Source organism: Strix aluco, chromosome 3, assembly GCF_031877795.1.
Source record: "Strix aluco isolate bStrAlu1 chromosome 3, bStrAlu1.hap1, whole genome shotgun sequence".
NCBI lineage: Eukaryota > Metazoa > Chordata > Aves > Strigiformes > Strigidae > Strix > Strix aluco.
In genome coordinates this window covers 38,577,804-38,597,966 of record NC_133933.1, presented here as the reverse complement: position 1 = coordinate 38,597,966, position 20,163 = coordinate 38,577,804, and the positions used below count along the sequence as shown (strand labels likewise).

Below are 20,163 nucleotides of genomic sequence, written 5' to 3'. Positions count from 1 at the left end.
TGCACGCTGCTTTGTGTTACATTAGAGAGGTGAACCATTCAAACAACTACCATGCCTTCCTTTCTGATCATGGAATACCCCAGCACTGGAAGCTATTTCCTGACATTTACTTATTATTTGAAAATATTCAACACATGTGGAGGCTTTGCAGGTGGGAGTTTTTGTGGGTGTGGCTTTGCTTTGTTTTTTGGGGGGGGTTTGTTGGTTTTTTTTTTTTAATGGACTGGTTGCAATCAGGTCCCTGCAAGTATTTGGTACATGATACTCAGTTATCAGTCAGTTATTGCAGGTCAAGCAAGAGTCACCAAGCTGATTCTGTTCGCAACTGGTAGCACACTCAAGCACTGCCAGTATGAATATCAGTGTAAAATTTATTTTTTGGGAAGGCATCAGAGATACTTGTTTTCCACAAACATTGGCACCACTGTTAACTGGGAGGTGCTGAGAGCACAGCCTGGCAAACCAGGCCAGAGTCACACATGAATGAATTATTTGCAAGAACTGCTGCAGCATCTGCCCCACTCTAGACTGTATTGAATCTATTTTTAAAGTCACTTAGAATTATAAATAAAACAGCGTCTGGATTGAAAACTACATAGTGTCTCAACACCTACATCTGCTTTAATGAAGTCACGGCAGGCGTGGCCAAGGCACCGGCTATACACAGAGTGACAAGAAATTAAAACATCCTTGGCCACAAAACTTCTGCGTGAAGGATTCATAATCCCAGCAGCCATGTACATGAACATGAGGTGCTGTAGGCCCTGGACAGGGTGTTGTGTTACCCTCTTGGAGGGGTAATGGCTGCTGAGTAGGCGAGGGGTTGGAGGGCTGCAGGGACCCTCTGCATCCCCTCTTACCTGTGGTGTTTGTGAGCTGGAAGGTGATGGATTTGTCAGGGATGCTGCAGACATTGCGGACAGACACCTGGCATGTGTAGCTGGCGTAATCCTGAGGCCGCAAGTTCTTTAGCTTCAGGACTTTGGTTTCACCCTGAGAGTTGAGAAAAAAGTGGGGAAAAAAGACACAGGTGTACAAAGCACAGCTCACCATTGCAAGTCCAACCTGTCCCAAAGTTTACAGATTACTAGCAGCTCCCATCAAAACCTCTGGGAACTGTGCAGACTCCCAAGTCCCCCTAGCTGTACGTATAAAGGAGACATAAAATGTTTGGAGTGGTAACTCCATCTCTAGGATTTCTCAAAACACCCAGCAATGGACTGACATTTAACCCGAAAGCACTGCCGAACACGTTGAGACATAATTTCTCATCAACTGCTGCCAGAATCTTGTGGAACTTGAAAACCTTAAATGTCCCAGAACTGACCCTGAGATCTCATACCATGATGTTGGTAGGAACCCAAGCGACATCACTGGTGTCTCAACATTGCAAAACCGAAGTAAATCAGAGCAGATTCAGGCATTAATGCTGGCCTAAATATGACAAGTTCAACAGTAATGCTGTAAAAATTTGCAGTACAGGGGAAAAAAAGATAATTCAGAGAAATACTCAAAGAACCCCCCCAAATCTTCTGATCTCTTTTCTCCAGATTCTAATCTCATTTATGCTGGTGTAAATCCAGAGTGACTGCGTGGACTTTGATAGCTTTTTCTCATACTACAGTAACAAACAAACAAACAAACAACAGCACTCCCTGACACTCCATTAGTTATTGGCTTGTTATAGAAACAGAATCAAGTTGTTAGATTAACAATAGATGCGTTCTGTAGATTTTTGTTTATGGAATGTGGAAAGCTCTGAGATGCATCGTGTGGTTTACACACCCTGCAGCTCATAGGTCTTCCCATGACAGTTTTCTGCTGTTCTTCTCCTTGTGTTTGTCTAAATCTCTTTTCAAGAAACCATTCCATAATTGCCTGCAAATGTGAGAAGGTGTCAGCATGACAAATCCGCTTGAGGACAACCTCAAGGGACTGGACGATGAGCTCAGGCATGCTAATATGCAGAGAACAAGGATCTGAACCAAGTAAATTAGGAAGATAAATACCTAGGAGACCAATAACCCTATGAAAGTCCTGTCCCCTAAGATTTGTTACTATACCACACAAATGATGGCATTTACAATGTGCATGTCAACTACTTACTTATAGGGTCATATGTATCCTCTTATTGATTAGTAAATGTTGGGTAAATGTTATAAACCTTCAGTATAAAATAAATTTTAAAAGGCTTAAACAGTAAAGTCTTCATCTCCTTTTTAATGTAAAAGCCTACTCAAACCTGACACTGATACCAGTTCATCTCCAAGACAATATTACAAACCCCTGCAAAGGGTACTTTGTTAAACATAGTGCATTTGAGCTCCAGTAAGATTTTCCCCTCACAACAGTGTTGCAGAGGTGTGGTTTTGTTAACTTCAGCTCTTACCAACCCAAACTCACAGGTTTATGCTGGTGCTAAGGAGAGGACCATAAGGGCATGCCTGTGAGCACAGCAGTCCAAACATCCTCTCTCAGAGCTGGGAACGACCCACCATGGTGGGAATATTGCCTGACAGGAGCTGCAGGATGATGGGCTATTTACGTGCTAATGCTGCAACATGGTGAAATTCTGCCAGATGCTTTATTTAGCTGAAGAAAATATCTCAAGACATCCTCTCATTAAGCAATGTCTCCTGTTAATTACACTGAGCTTAGTGATATCTGAAAGAGCCCATGGTGGCTTCCTTTAAGGCTAGGGATGTCCTGGTTGGATGCCACATAGCACTGGACTAGACAAAGCCCTCTTCAAGGCCCAACAGCACCACTGACCTACAGCATTTCTGCAGATCTGCCACTAACCTGCAGCTCTCTTCTCTCTCCTCATTCCCCTGAATGTTTGCATTTGGCTGCCCATTTCCATGACCTACAGAGATGGCATGTTTCAATAAAATATGAACATGACTACATTAACTGAAAGGTTGCCTGAAGCATTGCTCGGAAATCAAACTCAGCCAGAATGCGCTCAGGGCTCAGCTTTGGGAGCGTGAGGAGGTGCGTGGGATGAAATGGGTACCCTTGGGAGCTGCCCTTTCAGCCCTCCCTTCCCACCCATCACTGCCTCATGCTGCCGAACAGCCTTGCTGGAAGCACTGGGGCTGGTTAGCATCTGAAGGACATTCAGAGCCAGAGCTCAGCTCAGGATAACATAACCAGAGTGCCTTGGCAAAGAAAAATTACCCTCCATCTCCCATTGTGTCGGTGGGCTAATTACTGTGAAGAAAATGCTGTTCAGAGGGGCAAGTCCAGCATAGGCAAGCAGGAGAAGCAGAAAGGATGTGGATACCCTATCACAGAACGACAGTCAGAAAGTGCCCAGGCAGTTGGGCTGCCTCTGTTACTTATGGGCATTAGGAAAAGCTTTTCATCATTTGCCTCATGGATCCCACAGCAACTCCTGCCATTCACTCACAGTGCTAAACAGGAAGCAATTCCCCTGATTTATGGAGCTTGGGCACCCAAGAAAAAAAAAGTACTGGGATACAGAGGAGATAGAGGAGACCCAATCTTGTGATTGCTTTCTTGGATTTTAGTCTCAGTCATCCAATACCACGTAACCTCATTAGGGAAGCTGTGACCTGCTCTTAGGGACTGTGCCAAAAAGGGGAAGGGACTTCTGGCTGTCATGCTCCCTTCTGCTGCTCTGCTCCTCTTGTCCCCTGGGAACCCACATACAGAAGTAGGTTCTACCAGCCCTTCTGGAGACAGTGCTCCTTGCAGTGGCCACCACCCTCTCCCCAGCATCGTAATCCACACAGGGAAATAAACACCATCCACTACAGAGTGCCCTGCATCAGCAAGATGTTCAACACAAGCTGGTGGAGGTTTGGTTTTTTTCACCTGTGTGTAGAGGGGTTCATAGATGTCCACACCATTGTCCTGACTGTGGGAAAGCGTCTCAGCTCCCCGTTTCCAGATGAAGCGAGCTGGTGGGTTGGAGTTGACAGTGCAGCGGAGGAAGACAGTCTTTTCCTGGTAGAAGCTGCCACGTACATCACTGATGGTCTGGTGAACGGTGAGAACAGGTTCATCTAGATCTGGAAGGAAGGTAAGGAGGGCCGCAGCAGTTGTTAGTGAAGCTTGGTCTGCACATACAGCCTACAGAGCAGATGATGCTCCAGGCGCCACAGAGGAAAGGGGAAGCTCCCACACATTTGGCTGATGACAACTGCTGAATTAAGAGCTGATCTGAGGGCAGGTAATACAGGCAATATCTAAAGGGAACACACAGGAGAAGCCAAAATTCTCCTGCTCACCACACAACCTTCAGAGAATAGAAAGCACCCTCTGGTTTGCAGATCCCCCTGTAGTCCTCAAGCAAACCGCCTGCCTGCCATATGCTTCAGACCAGTGGGATGTCTCACCTTCCTCAGTGGCACCCCACACCCAAAAATCTCCACTCTCTACTTCAGTGAGAGGTCAGAAGGATCCCAGGAAACTCTGCTCCATCATCATTTCTTCTGCTTCCACTTTCCACTTTCCTCCTGAAATAATGGGGCTAAGCCCACAGTTGTGAGATGCCTACACAAAGTACATGACAAATCTTCAAGTCAAGAGGTGAGAGTAAAAATCAGGACAAGATCAAGGAGCTGAGATGGAGAGTCATCTCCCATACTGGAGCAAGTCTCATGAGATGCTATGGGAACATGAGATGAAAAACACTGTAATAGGTATGTACAATTTCTCTCACTTCCTATTAAAATATCCTCTCTGTATTTTCCTCTTTTCAAGGTCTGTACTGACTCTCCCTCTTCAGCAGCTTCCACTCACTGCATCCCCATCACCCACCCTTAAATTGATCAGACTCTTTTGTTTTCTCTACAGAAAACGCTCCTTCCGATTCCCTCATCATACCTGCACCAGATACGCAGCCATCATGAATGTCACTTCACTTAAAAGGACACAAGCAATACCCCTGCAGAGAGCATACCTTCTCCATCCACTCAGAGCACACTGCTCCCCAAGGGTTGCCCTCCTGCTAAAAAGGGGTCATTTTCTTGGGCTTTTGTACCAGAGATCAATGTTTGAACATCAAGGAAGCATGGGAAAAACCTCAGAGGGGGTGGAGATCCTTCTCCTCCAAGAACCACTTTGAGACTGATTGGGGTTAAATGTAAAGAATCCATTTGACAAGACGGGATCAACAGGCCTCCTAAAACCCAAATCTGTCCCTGTGCCCTTAAGCATGTTTTATAATGCATCTGTTGAACTCAGTTGAAGCAATTCTACGTTTTCAGGAGCCTTATGACCCCATATTCAACTGTGAGGAAACTGAGGCACACACATCCAGTATTCTCTTGTACTGCCAGCACCGTCTTCTGCACAGGAAGAGGACACGTGCTCATCACCTCCTGCTCTCCTACGCCACCTGATTTATTTTAGAGATTTGTAAGTCTGGAGATTTGACTCACAGAAAGGAAGAGGGAAGCAGGAATAAGTTTCTGTTAACGTGTCATCCAAATAATATATGTTCTCTGCTGAATCACAAGTGTCGACTTGTAGATTTGCATATTTTAATGAGCTGTATGTTTGGTAGACAGCAACTGTAATGGGACCTGAGATTTGTCTGCTTGACCACACCATAGCTCAGAGATATGAGTAGAGCCATTAACAGAACAATGACAAGGCACAAAAAAAAAACAAAACCCAAAACCCAAAACCAAGACTGAAGGAAAACATACACAGGTGGAAAAAAAGGCTCCTCTCCATACAGTGCTATCTCCATGTGGCCATAGGATGACTGAGTGATGCTGTGGCTACTATCCTTCTGAGGCCCCATTTCTCAGCAGGATGCGTGGCAAAACACTTCCCTTACTGATCAAAAGATACTCACCATTCAGGTCTCCTGGCTCCCAGCTACTCCTTACATAGAAAGTAACATTTTCCTTTAGGTTGCTAAACCTTTCTTCCCTCAGATCTTTCAGCCTTCTTTCATAGCAGTCAGCTCAAAGTCTAGCCCTCCTGAGAAAAGCTAAAATAAACCCTACGATGATATGTATGTCCTTGATGTACGAGTAATGCCACTGATGTCAGTGAGCTGCACAAATGATAAATTTGGCCCAAGGCTGCTCATGGAGATGATCACATGGGATGTTTCATGTGCAATAAGCTTGTAAACATCCATTCTTTTTTTTGCTTTTTCTCTCTCTCCTACATGGAAATACTCCAAACAGCAGCTGCCTCTCTGCCAGTATCTAACCAATACTTTAAGCCTCACTTCATGCCCACTTGGGGCAAAGGAATAACTAGCTACACAGGCTAGTGTTTCCAGTTTAATATCCTCTTGGCACCAAAGGTGCTCTCTGCACAACCTTGCTGTCTAATACTAAAAGTATGAGGGAGGACCAGCATTAGCTGTCAAGGACACTAGGGTTCACATGAGGGTGATTACTTACCTCTAACTACAAACTGGGATGCAGGGAAAGAAGGGGTTTGCTTTCAAATTCTGGTTCATTCAGCTGAAGGTTGCCTGGGTGAGCTTTCCACAAAAACTGTGGCTTTTCCTACGTGTTCCCTTGTACCTACTGCAAATACTAGCAGAAAATAGTCTCTCCTCCCCAAAAAACAAGTGAGCAGAACAGAGGTGCATTACCAAGTCCATCTGCAGAGTAGATGTTAGTATGAGAAAGCCCTTGGCCACCCCGTTAGCCCCACAGTTCTACAGGTCAGAGCTGCACGAGGGACCACGGGACACTACATCACTCTAGCTCCAGGCTGCACCCCAGAAGTAAAGGGAGCATCCTCAGGGCATAAAGAGATTCATGCTACAGTCCTGTTCCTAGAGACACCGGCTCTGGCAAGGTGTCATACTGAGTCTTGAGAAAAGCAAGTCCCCTTTGCAGTGGAGAATTACCATATGCCTCCACCACATGTAGGAAAAGAAATGGGCAGAAGCCAAGCAGATTTAGGTGGGTGTCAGAACTCCTCCAAACAAAGCTATGCAATGCCCATGAAGAAATTCTCATCCTATCCAAAGCAGCTGCTGCTGAAGCAATCTATTTTCCCAGCCTGTAGGATAGTGCTCACACTACACTACTCCAATACAGGGTAGGGCAAGAAAGGAACAGAGACAAGAGCTGCTCCAAGCCATATGACACAACTGGGGATCATGAACCTGTCAAAGCCTAAGGATGTTCAAGCCTATAGCATACTTTGTGAAGGGTCACATCATTGTAGGGCTGAATAGTAGGACTAAGAGGAAGCAGTCAGGCAGCAGTTGCTGTCAGCAAAGCTCTGCCCAGATTCCAGGCAGGTACTGGGGTTTTGAAGCCTGGAGGTTGCTCCACTGACAGATAACCACAGTGCACCTCAGCACAGAAGACTGTCTTGCTAGAAGGAGTGTGGGAACAGGTGGTGACAGGTTCAGAAAGAGCTCCAGCTGCTTTATCACACTTTACATCATTTTAGCGTCAACCTCTTGCTGGCTAGACCTTCTCAGAAGATATGAGTGAGGAGAGGGATTTGGTGTTACCTGGATTGGAGAAAACTGGAATAGTGGATAGCCAGGGACAATGAGCAGAATGGTAATCTTCCTCAAGAGAGCAAGTCTCTTCAAAAGTTGCCTAGACCTTAAATCTTGGTTTCCTCCCATATGGGGGTTATGGGATAAGTTTAAATTCCCTCCCTTTTGGTCACAACAGCCCAAGAATAAACAACGTTAAGTCAGCATGAGAAACCTTCAAAACTTCAGCCCAAGGTGGAGAACCGCTAACAGCATCTCCAAGACACAAGAAAGATGGGCCTTGCAACCAGACAGAGAAACGTTGAGTCACTGAAGCCAAGGGGTCCTCACAGATTCCTTCATGTTCACCCCTTCACAGCTCAGACTCCTCAGGTGCATCCCAGAGTCTTTTGCTCTGTTTCTACCATGATACAGAGGTATCAATGCTGGGAGCAGGGCACTAGTTTCAGGAATGTCCCAAGCATCTGAGGCACTACCAATTTCAAGAAGCATCGGTTTGCTTCAAGCATTGCCAGCTTCAAAATGAAGACAAAGAAAGCAGAAACCATCTACAGTGTTACATCCCAGACAAGTGCTAGGGAGCCCTGGCAGTGACAGACAGCACAGCACCTAGATAAGAATGACTCACATGGACAGGCAAAGCTATCTTTTTCATGTATGGATCTAATCTCCTAGGGAAAATGGAGCTTGGGGACACTGCACTAGTCCCTTTTCTCCTGAATCAGGTACATGTGGTCCTAGGGCAATGCAGCTCCCTGCTGGCCCTGCAGCGAGGCAGAGACATGCAGTAGAACTGTGGGAAGGTCCAGGTTGCCGCTAAACGACTTACACTGCACATCTACTCGAATGGACTTGATGGCAGGGACCCCAACCCCATTTTCTGCTTTACAGTAATAGCGGCCCCCCTGCAGCCTTTGGATCTTCTCAATCCGAAGGGTCTCGTTAAGCACTGACGTCTCTTGGAATTTGTCCGACGCGCTGCCAGCGGTTTTGGTCCATCTCACCTGCACAAGAAGAATGAGAAATGCAATCAGTGACTCAAACTATAGATTCTAAGGGACAGCAGTGCTCCCTTTTCTCCTCTTACCCCTCCTCCCTAGCCACTCTCAAAAATGGGTCCCACAGTACCACCAGATCTTACCAAAGTTCAACTACTGTCTCAACAGACCAGCTGCTGATTCTCATCCATCACCAATCCCCATGTCTAAGTGTCCAGGATAACCCCTCAGTTCACACACTGCACATTTACCATTCCTGCTCTGGTCCTGTAAACCCAGCAGCCTGCTTAGTTTTATACCACTCTCTGCACAGCACAGGACTTTCAGCATTAAGCCTTGGGGCCCCATGTGGTTGGTAGGCCACGAAACTACAGCAGACATCAGCTCACAGCCACAGAGCTTTTATTGCAGTCAACACCCTTTCATCTTTCTCTGGACAGCAAAGTTATTTCTGCTGTTTGCTTTTCCAAGTAAGAGTGAGAAAACGTCGTTGCTATCTGCCTCATGCCCCTTTCCCACAGGGAACCCCTGTGTATGTTATTTTTATAAGTCATCCTTTTGCAGTACACAAGCTTTTACTTTGATTTTAAAGATACAGAAAAAGAAAAGAAAAAATCTCTTCAGATTTCAAGCTATCTTGCATTTTTTGTTCTTATGCTACATGTCTTAAGATCCTGGCTTGCAGGGGCAACGGAGCTGCCTGATATTTCATGGTGAATGGTGGCAAGAGGACAGCACTCCTAAAGAGTGAATGGTTATTCTTACATCTGGAATGAGGTACAGCCCTAGCAGTACAAGCTTCCCCCTTGTTTTCTGCAGTCCAGACAACGAAAGAGAGATTGCTTTTTTTCAGCCCACTGATTTTCTATATCTGCAACCTCCCTTCTAGTTGGTGACTGGTGGTCTCTCACACTGGTGCCCATCTAGACTCTGGGACTGAGATCCAGAAAGATCAGCCAACAGAAAGAAGATAGACTTTCATTCAACATTGGCCACAGATAAGGCAGACCAGATACCTTGACCACTCTGCCAGACTTTGCCTAAAGCTCACTGTCATCATCTGATTGATGTTGATGCTCTAGAAAGAGCAGGGGTGTCTACATCCCACTCTCAGAGCACCGGGCTGAGCAGATTGTCGGAGTTAATGACCATGGATTTATTTAGCCTTTGTAGGCTTATTATGAAATTGTCTGAGGGCTCCAAGACTCTCAGAGTCTCCTGTTTGCAAGGACACTTCAGCCAGCTCTTTAATCTTTTCGATTTCAATCTCATTTAAGTATTTTGGCCACATTTTCATGCGTTAATGACCAGCTGATAGAAGGGAAAAGAGAAGATTAAACAAAGGTTTGGATAAGAGCTTAGCTGGGGAAGAAATCTATCCACAAGGAGGGAGGGCAGAGAGAGGACACATGCCACATTTTATGTGTGCAGGTTCTAACCTGGTCACACCTGGTGTCCCCTGTGCATGTCCAGGCACTGACAAGCCACAGTGTTGCCCACTAGCATGCTTTCTGCATCCAGCTCTGCTCCAGCAGTATCTCTGGCTGCTCAGGCTCAAATCCCCACAGCCTGTCAGCACCTTCCCACCCATTCAACATCCTTAGGCGGGGCCATCCCTACCATCTTCCTCGTTTCTGACGTGCACAGTGATCATCTTCCCACCACTGTCACAAGCCTAGGCTGGTCATTTTTGTTGGCTTGGCTCAGATAATTTCCTTTTTATTATTTCCAGGATATGCTTTGAGGGATAAACCATTTCAAATCCTGCTGGCTGAGTCTATCTCCTTCTCCTTTGACATCGCCTCTTAGCCAAGTAGCTCCTCACAAACAAGTCCAGAGAGGCATTGATTGGTGTATGCAGATGAATGGTTTCTCAGCGCAAATATCTTTGGCAGGATTGGGGAGGGGGGCCAAGAAGGCACATTTGGTTCCCTTGAGTGTATTCTGGCACATCCACAGGTATGCACCAGCTGCCATTTCTACCACACTCTGTCCCAGAGAGGGCAAACCTCATGTTCTGGTTCAGTATCTCTACAGACACATCCACACTAACATTGAACCAGCCTGCTTGAGTATCTGAAGGGTGGGGAGGTGGCTGCATGAGGCTTGAGGCTATGCAACCCCCTAGGGATCCTGTGGAAGGACTTCAGCAGTTAGCCAAGCCCAGCTCTGTACCTCTCCACTGAACTGTGACTTTGACCACATCATGGATATCCAGTGCTGCAAGTCTGGCTCTGCCTCTGGTCAGTGGCCATAAAGCAATGACCAGTGGGCTCTGCGCGGGGCTCAGTGAAGGGCACTATGAACAGCTTCACAAACTCCCCCAAGCAGGTTGCCCTTGGCTGTACATCCAGAGAAGCTGAGAGACTGATGGACCATGAAGAACCAACTCCTATGGCCAGCACATGCAGGAAGCCTCCTCCAGCCTGTTCCAGCTGTTCCTGCTTTGTAGTAAGAGGGTTAAAGATTTGAGAGTGGTTTGTATAATGGATTCAGTTTAGGCTTTCAGTTTTTTGGGGGACTTCACATACTGAAGACCACTAGAGGGTCTGTGTAGGCTCCTGCAAAGCTTTGTGGACTGTTTTCCATGAAAGTAAGGCTAGGTGCTTCAAAGCTTAACAAGCCAGTGCTTGCGCTATAGAGCATCCCTACCTGACTCCAACATATAGGAGAAAACTGGGCACCCCACTGCTGACAATTCTCCTTTATGTGGAGATTACAAAAAAGTACCACGAAGAACATGGGTGACAGGAAAGACTGAAAGCTTACCTGTGGCCGGGGGTGTCCTGTGACGAGACACTGCAGGACCAGCGTGTCCCCCTCCCGAATTGTGTAAACACGTTCACTGATGTTGTCTTCCTTCACCACGCACGCCTGCCCAGCATGGATGATTTGGGCCTGAGCAGGAGCTGCAGAGAGGAAACAAGAGGTAAAGAGTGAAACAAGCAGCATCCCAGCCCCTTATGCCCACTGCCCAGGGTGGCTGCTCCTACGGCAGGGTGGAAGAGCCACCTCTTAAGCCACAGATGGGAAGAGCCAGATGGTGCTAGATATGAGACACAGAGGTCTCAGAAGATATAAAACTGAAGTTATTTTCCGCATCTCCTGGGCAGGTGGTATCAACTGCTATTTTAAAACCTTTGGTCCTGTTGGTATAAGCAGCTCTAGGCACTGAAAAGCAGAACATGGAGCTTTTTTGGGGGCCTCTCCTGAATGGGCTGAGGACCAAGAATTCCCTGCTCTCTTCTCTCTCAGAGAGAAGTATGTGCAAGTGGTTAAATCAGGGACCTGGTCAAATCAGAACTGCTTTATGTCTGTCTAAACCAGACCTGATTACTATGATTTACCTTGCAGGGGACTGTGATAACTACTGAGCAGAGTCAGAAAAGGCCTTAAAACTCTATATAGCTGTTAGCACACATCCCTAGAACAGGCATAGCACACGCTGCAGGAGAAACAAGTCTTTCCCAAATTACACAGCAACATATCTCAGCCCTGAGCCAGAAAAAACAGCCTCTGCAGCATCAGGGGGCCCATAATCTCTAGGGATCTCTCCAGCTAGGTCTCCGAGTGGAGCCCAGTTACTGCCAGTCCAGCCAGGAAAACAAGTGAAGACCAGTGCTGTGGAAAAATACATGGAAAGGAAGTTCCCAGAACAAATTGTTAAAACTTCATGCCCCCCAAACAGCAAGTATGTCCCACTGTAGCCCTGACCAATAGCAGGGAGAGACAAGATCTAGGAGAGCAGGGTTTTTTAAAGAAAAAAGCTCCAGAGTCCTGTGCAGTCCTTGGGTCCCTGCTCCAAAAGCATTTGTGTGATCACTGAAGCGGCTGAGATGTATTGAAGGTGACTGCGCAGCCCAGCGGGACACCTGTGCTTGTTCGAGGGGAAAACTCCAGTCGCCCTTCAAGGAACAGAGAAACCCACAAACATGTCTAAGAATCAGTGCCTCAGTGAGAGTACCCGTCTTGCTATTATGCTTCCAGGTGACTCTGGAGTCACAGCTCTAGCTTCCATTAGTGAAATACAACATGTACAAACAAACCACTGAGGAGATGATCAAAGGGTTTAAAGCAACCAGCCTTAGTAAGCCTTCTGAAACAAAGCACAGATTTTCTACATCCTGTTAAAAGTTGAACTGAGCACCTACTTTTTCCTTAAGGCTACTTGAGCTTCAAAGGCTATTTTTTTTTTTTTCATTCTTTTGGCATGACCAAAATGCTCTAAACCCAATCACCTAGTCAAGGGAAGTGCTCAGATTTATGCTGGTTTAAGCCACCAGCAGCACAGACCTAGGGTAGGCTGGGTGCAGGGAGTGGAGGAGATCTGCCTTTGAGGTCAGCCTGTACAAACTGGTGTCACCACAATGCACTGACCAAGCAGCAGTGAGAGAAGAGTGGACACATGGCTAGTGGGCAGCAAGCTGCTCTTTCTGCTAGGGCTTCACAGCCTGCCACAGCCACCCAACACCCAGGCAGCAGCACTACACATGCTGCAAGCTACTCCCTGTTTCTGCATCTCTTCTGTCTTTCCAGCATGGTGGCCCATTGTTAAAATCATTAATTACTGTCCAAACTGTTGACTAACAGAAGCAACATGTGTCTTTGAATAATATGATGGCACAAACATGGACAAATTCCTCAGCCTCTCCTGTCTTCTCCTTCTGCAGGGCTTCTAGGAGCGTGCCTGCCATCGCTCGAGCATCATGGAATGCTGAAACCAACTGTCAAAGCTTCACTGATATGACTGAGCAGATGAGTGACCTTCCCCTACCTGGATGGCAGAAGAGTCTTGTTGAACTCAGGAGAAAGCAGAAACCTATATATGTGCTTACATACATCTGTGTGTTTGTATATGCATACATGTATGAATATAAATACAGATATGCAAATACATTAAATAAGATAGTGACTTATCAGGAAAAGACATCATGAATGCTTGTCAAGCGAACAGTGGCAGAGGAGTAATTCAGAAGCCTATAGAACCTTTGCCAATACACCTTAATCCAAATGACAGTCTTGTGCTGTTTCAGCCCTCAGATCAGTCCTTTGCAGACCTGCCATCACACCTCTAGTCCCACATGTACTGCAGAGCATCACTCTCAGTGCTGAGACCCAGGCTGTGATGCTGAAGAATCCCTGCTCTATGATAAAAGAGAGACCCTATCCCTTCCCATCCTGTACCATATTTCCCCCATCCCCAACTTGTGCTGCCTGCATTTCAGTGGGGTCCTGGCACTCTGCAGCAGCAAAGCTCTCGTAAAGTCTCCACAGCCTCCGGGCTGCATTTGCTGGCTGGTGGCTCTATTCTCCCTTTGCAAACATGACCTTGCTGCAAAAACTAATTTCCAGCCACCCCATGGAGAATCAGAGTATTTGTCGGCAGCTTTAGCTCCCAGTTAAATGTTTCCTAAAGTTGCTCTGCTGTACCCCACATTACTATACAATGTAAGTCTTTCAACTTACACTCTTTTCCCTTTGGACATCCCACTTCCTTAATTTCACCTGTCTGTGTAACTCTCTCCTGCCACCTGCCTAAAGGCGTTTCCATATGGGGAATTTCCACAGCAAAATCATTAGGTACAGGATTTGAGGGGTTTTGTGCAACTATTTTGGTGCCAAAATACCTTGCGGTAATTTGCTGGTGTCTCTCAGTTTGATAGAAACATTATTTAAACTAATCCTTATTTGGCACTACAAAGGATTATATGGTACTAGTCTACAACAAAATGACAACCCTAGGGATAAGCCCTGTGTCATAATTTTGTCCTCTTATCTCAAATTCTCCCTGGATCCACCGAGCTGTAACGAAGCTTACAAGCAAGGGTGTGCACATTCAGCTTTGTTCATAGGTGTCTTAACTTGCTTGTGTTACCATCACTAATACCTTTCAGCTATATTCATTGGAAAGGGACATCAATTTAAGTGAATCCTCACTGCTTAAGCTCTAACATCTCTCTTGCAATCATAGCACCAGGTTCCCATCAAAATAACAACCATTTTTCCATGTCTTAAACCTGTTATGAACCCCGATCTCTCAAAAGGGAGCTCAGAAAGCCTGGGGTTGTCTCAGAAAGAAAAGCACTCAGGTAGATGGCATAGGAGTCTGAGAAACTCTGCCTTTGGTTATAACTGGACATTAGTGAAGTGGTGGGGGCTGAGCAATGAACCAACCCAGCTCTTACAGGTCTGCATTAAATCCCAAGATGAGTCTCGGGAAGTGCTCTCTGTTCTAAGCTCAGCCTGCCACAGTACACAAAGGCTGGGAAAGTCACCTCACGCCATATTACAGATGGGCAGAGAGATTGTGAGGATTAATTGCACTTTTAATGTGCTTGAACAGAAAGAATACATTATTGTTTGACATCATCCCAGGTCTCCTGGAGGATTTCAGCATGCAGACAGTTTGCACACTGCCAGCACAACAGGATGGCAGGACCATGCCTGTCAGAGTAAACAGTTTCACAGAAGGCCAGTAGGAGGAAAAAGAAAGGCTGGAGCAGGTAGTGAAGACAAAGCAGTAATCTCAGCCATTCTTAGTAGTGCTCCATGAAGAACAACCTTTGCATAGATACAACCTGCCCTAAATCCTGCTGGGGCAGAACCTCTCTCCTCAGGCAGGCAAACCCCAAAGGTAGAGGTCCAAGGAAGGCCTCTAATGACCTCTATGGGGGAAGTGGAGACAGGTTGTTCCCCACCCTTTTATGTCCAACATTGTGAGGGACAGATTGCATCATCACTTCCCTTTCACTTTCAGGTAAGAGATCAACTTAAGGAAGGCTCCCAATACAAAGTCCTCCAGAAAAACTAGGACAGCCAAATATTGAGTGCCAGATGCTTTACAACAGAGAAAAAAAAAAAAAAAAATCAGACTCTGAATCTGCAGCATTAGGCCCTTCCTTGGGAAAGGGCTGGCTTGAATGCATTTGGCCTCTGTACTGAGATTTCCTACTATGCTTTCACTTTGATATATTTACACATTAAAACAAAAGGAAATTGGAGTGGATAAAATAACTTTATTTCCAGTGCTGCATACTGTACAATGTTATTATTACCATAATCTGGAAAGTTTATGAGACTCTTGGTGCTTGAGGTTGCTAATATAATTAAAATGCAGAAAAGGAGAGAGAAATGGTCTTTTGGAGAGGTCCGAGTAATCTGTATTTGGTTCACAGGTCTAGCCACTCATCTCTTTGAGCCTGAGACCCCATTGTTACAATGACTAGCAATGACAAGAGCTCCTTCACAGAGAGGGTGGTGAGTGACAGATACTGCATTGACACTTCTTCAGTCACAGTCAGCAACTGCAAGGGCAGGCTGCTCATCCCTTTCGCAACACAGCATCTGCTGCACTTTTGTGCTGCCTTCTCAGCCTAACACTAGCCATCACTGTTAGACTCTGCCCCACCACCACATTTGCCACCTGCACATGTCCTGCAGACAGCCTCAAAGATGAAGAACATGCATCTCCAAAGCTGCTGGCCCAGCAACCACAGGTACGCTGAATCCACCCGCTGCCGCTACCACCCTCTTGCAGGGTGGGGAGAGAGGGAAGCTACACCTGGAGCTTTCCCTCTTCCCTGGGCTTTATCTACCACCCTGTTTTCAAGGCAAGAGATGCCCTCCCATACATCTGGTGTAATTATAATTCAGACTCTTCTGCACATAAGCTATACAAAGAAGCCAGGTTCCTTCCCCATCCCTGTTCACAGGCTCCCTGGACTCTCATTGCCGGGTTAATGGGAGCAAGGAGCTTGGGGAGGAGTGGCTGGAGAGCTGCCAGTCAGAGAGGGACCTGGGGGTGTTGATTGACAGCTGGCTGAACATGAGCCAGCAGTGTGCCCAGGTGGCCAAGAAGGCCAATGGTATCCTGGCTTGTATCAGAAATAGCATGGCCAGCAGGGACAGAGAAGTGATCTTACCCCTGTACTCGGCACTGGTGAGGCCGCACCTCGATGACTGTGTTCAGTTTTGGGCCCCTCACTGCAAGAAGGACATTGAATTACTCAAGTGTGTCCAGAGAAGGCCAACAAAGCTGGTGAAGGGTCTGGAGCACATGTCGTACGAGGAGCGGCTGAGGGAACTGGGGTTGTTTAGTCTGGAGAAGAGGAGGCTGAGGGGAGACCTCATCACCCTCTACAACTACCTGAAAGGAGGTTGCAGAGAGCTGGGGATGAGTCTCTTTAACCAAGTAACAAGTGATAGGACAAGAGGGAACGGCCTCAAGTTGTGCCAGGGAAGGTTTAGACTAGATATTAGGAAGCATTTCTTTACAGAACGGGTTGTTAGTTGTTGGAATGGGCTGCCCAGGGAGGTGGTGGAGTCCCCATCCCTGGAGGTGTTTAAGAGTCGGGTTGACATAGCGCTTAGGGATATGGTGTAGTTGGGAGCTGTCAATGCTAGGTTAGTGGTTGGACTAGATGATCTTCAAGGTCTTTTCCAACCTAGACGATTCTGTGATAGGGGAGGGCATCGGCTGCTAATCTGTTGTTTAAACCCCTCAAGAACTTGCCTGACTCCCTCCCTCACCCTTTCTGTCCTGAGCAAGTAAGGGATGCATCTTGAAGGGAGTTGCCAGAAAAGGGAAAAAATACACAGTGTTTATGGAGCACATGGGGTTGAATAAGCATTTCATTAAGGAAATCCACATGTGGCATTCCTTGCTGAACAGCCACTCTCAGTAACTGCCTGTCCACTGGTGGAATTGCTCTGCAGCACCATTAGTTACAGATCCTGCACAGCAGAGCACCCAGGGAGCATTTCAGGCCTTGAAGTCACTGTTTTAGTTGGTATTTTATCCCATCTGTTCATGCAGTGCACAACTGTGCTTGAAGAGCAGGGGCATACAAATATGAAGACCTCTGAGGACGGGGTCATGTCCCCTTAGCAGAGCACAAAGAGAAGCCAAGCACACAAGTGAAGGGAACAGACGTGCTAGGAACACTCAGCAGGAGCAAGGAAGGTCCAGTAGGATGGGAAGGGTCAGCAGGGGCTGCATCCTGACAAACAAAACACACTGCTCATGCCTGCTCTGGGAGGGGGTGGCAGCTGCCTTGTTGTGTGCTCCATCACTATTCAGCTGGTCTCACTGATTGATCCACTGTGGATGAAGACCACAGGCTTTGCCGAAACTTTCAACAAAACAAATTAACCAGGCCAACTCCAGCCCACAGTGCAGGGCATGATATCGATGGGCCATTTGAAAAGGAAAATTCACTCCAGCTTGAGGACGATTATGGAAATAATAATACACAATCAGTGTCCATTAACACTGTCAGCAGGGCTGTGGATCAATAGCATATTAATGGCTGAAGAAAGACCGCCTGTACCTATCAGCAGTTAAGACCAGCATAATAGCAGAGGGAGAGGAGATGGCAGTGGGTGGGTGTAATCGAGCTCAGGCTCTGGATGTCTTTGCACAGCCTGCCCAGGGCAACCTCTGTCACCACCACTTTCTGAACACCTTCCCTGGCTGCTTGCTTGGGGGCCGCCTCCTCTGCACCCCAGCCCCTCCCAGCCTCTTTGCCCAGCACGACAGCAAAGGGTGCACAGCCCCTGCAGGGAACTTCCCCAGCTGAAGCTGCCCAGTAAAGCTTAGCCTGATTAATTAGGCTCCAGCTTTTAACACAAGGCCAGGCTAGTCCCATAGCAGAGAGGGAGACAATGCAGAAGCCCCCAGGGATAGCTGAGGCGTAAACCGCATCTGTGTGTGGTCCTGGGTCTCCTCTCACCCCTTGACTTCTCTCTTACCCAAGCTCCTCCTGTTGACTCTTCCAACACTATGTTCTGCCTGGGCAGCTCTGTGCTACCACAAGGTTGTCCTAAAGAAAAACATCAGGAAGCTCTCCCTGCATGCTGATGCTAAGGGTGACAACCCCAAGGAAGACAGATCTCTACTGAGGCTCTTTTGCTCCCATGCATCAGTGTTCTCCCTGCAGCCCAAATCATGTATGCTCAAAAAAAAAAAAAAATTCTGCTTACTGTGCTTCTGGCCTAAATTTGCAGAGGGAACACATCATATTTCAGCAGCAAAATGTCTCTAACTCCTGTGGTATTTGTACACTGATCATGATTAAAACACAAACATCAATCCACCCACAAAATAAACACAGTCACTTCCAAGATATGCAAAACAACCATGTCTAACCCCACACAACACTCCACAGCACTCTTGAGCAAGAGGAGAAGAATATAATTTTCAATGGGAAGTGCACAGAAAAGTGACAGAGATGTGGAAAGTAATCACAGAGCATGAAAGTTGGCTACTTAAAATAGCATGGGATTTTTTTTTTTTACTTGGAATAGACCAAGACTGTGTCTTTACATCTCTGGCTGATTGCATCTCCAGAAACAGAGCTTCCTTTCGCAAAGCTCAGCCAGATGATTTGCACGGTCTTAAAATAACTTTTCGCTTAATCAATGTCAATTCCTTCAAGCATCTCTATAATTTTATTACTTCTAGAAAAATGCCAGCAACAAAATCATGTGAGATGTCATGAATAGCAGGTACACCCTCCAGTGACTGCAACACCTGCTCCTGAGACCTTCATTCAATTTAAAACTAAAGACATATTGTGTGCTTTAAAGTACAGTCTCCAGATCACCACTGACACCCTGCCCCCAATCCCCAGCTCCACTGCCTGCAGCAGCTCACTAGTTTTCCTAAGTGTTCCCAAAATTTTCTTACACAGGTCCACCTAACTGCAGAGTATCAAGCAGCAGAGCAAAATCTATTGGCAACTTTGTTTGACAGGAATCAAATGACAGATGTTATACACACAACATTACAGTGGCATAAACTCTGCATCACTGCCCAACTCCTGAGTGGAATTTTTATAGATGACTCAGTGCCAGCAATATGAAGTAGGTTGTCTTCAAATCTTTAGGGGCTCCAGATATGGTGGCAGTCAGAGCCTGCACCTCAGCAATACTGTCCTGGAAACTTCCAGCTTTGGTTAGGAAATGAAAAAAACATGTCCGTCTTGTAATATCCATAAAAGAAACTTTATCATCTTTCTCAACCCACTTCCCACTGTGTCAGCTTCAGAGCCTGAGCTGTCTCTAAACCCTGCTGCAAAACCCAATGAGCCACAGAGCCACACTCAGGAGAGGTGATCCTGCCAAGCTGAGTGCTCAAAGCATTGCACTTAAAAACCCATTTCTTGTCTGGTTGCTACTTAAAGCTCCTAAGCATTTTAGCAGAAAACACGAATGAGGCAAGCAGCTTGGGGGAGAAATCAGGCATCCTCTATTCCAGAAACCACTAACAGACTGATTTGTTTGTCAGATGGTAAAAAACTAAAAAATTACATGGTCCAGTCAGAGAAAAGAGGGCTACAAAGAGAGGAACTCAACTGGACATGGGCAGCAACAGACACCTGTTTATCCTGCCCATGTGCTGCAGGAACAGTCCCCAGAGGACAGGCCAGCACCAGACACCTTGGCAGGTTTGATCCCTTGCCTCCTTATGGAAAATCCCACCAGGTCTCCAGTCCCCTGAGTCAATCTCTGGCTCCTTCATGCACCCACCACTCTTTGAAGGGGAATGAAGAGTTACAGGCATTCAGAAAGCTTGCTGACCCTCTGGTCTTTGTAAGCCCTTGTGCTTTCAGCGAGACCATTACCAGGAGCCTCTGAGCAGGCAGTTCACAGGAAAGCCAAGGCTGGCTCAGATGGAGACACAAGTCAGCCTCTCGTCATGCA

The 20,163-nt window shown here is 46.6% G+C and overlaps 1 protein-coding gene across 2 annotated transcripts in view; it reads right to left on the bottom strand.

Annotated features, from left to right (window-relative positions):
- MDGA1 (MAM domain containing glycosylphosphatidylinositol anchor 1) overlaps positions 1 to 20,163 on the bottom strand; it is a 149,325-nt gene that overhangs the window by 87,166 nt on the left and 41,996 nt on the right. For both annotated transcript variants that reach the window (XR_012622446.1, XM_074818131.1), the window contains exons 2-5: positions 11,230 to 11,369; positions 8,292 to 8,466; positions 3,841 to 4,037; positions 861 to 993 (exon numbers count right to left, since the gene is read on the bottom strand). Coding sequence is in view for 1 of the 2 variants with exons in the window: in XM_074818131.1 (XP_074674232.1) it covers positions 861 to 993; positions 3,841 to 4,037; positions 8,292 to 8,466; positions 11,230 to 11,369 (645 nt within the window). In the remaining variant the exon portion in view is untranslated. The remainder of the gene's footprint in view (positions 1 to 860; positions 994 to 3,840; positions 4,038 to 8,291; positions 8,467 to 11,229; positions 11,370 to 20,163) is intronic.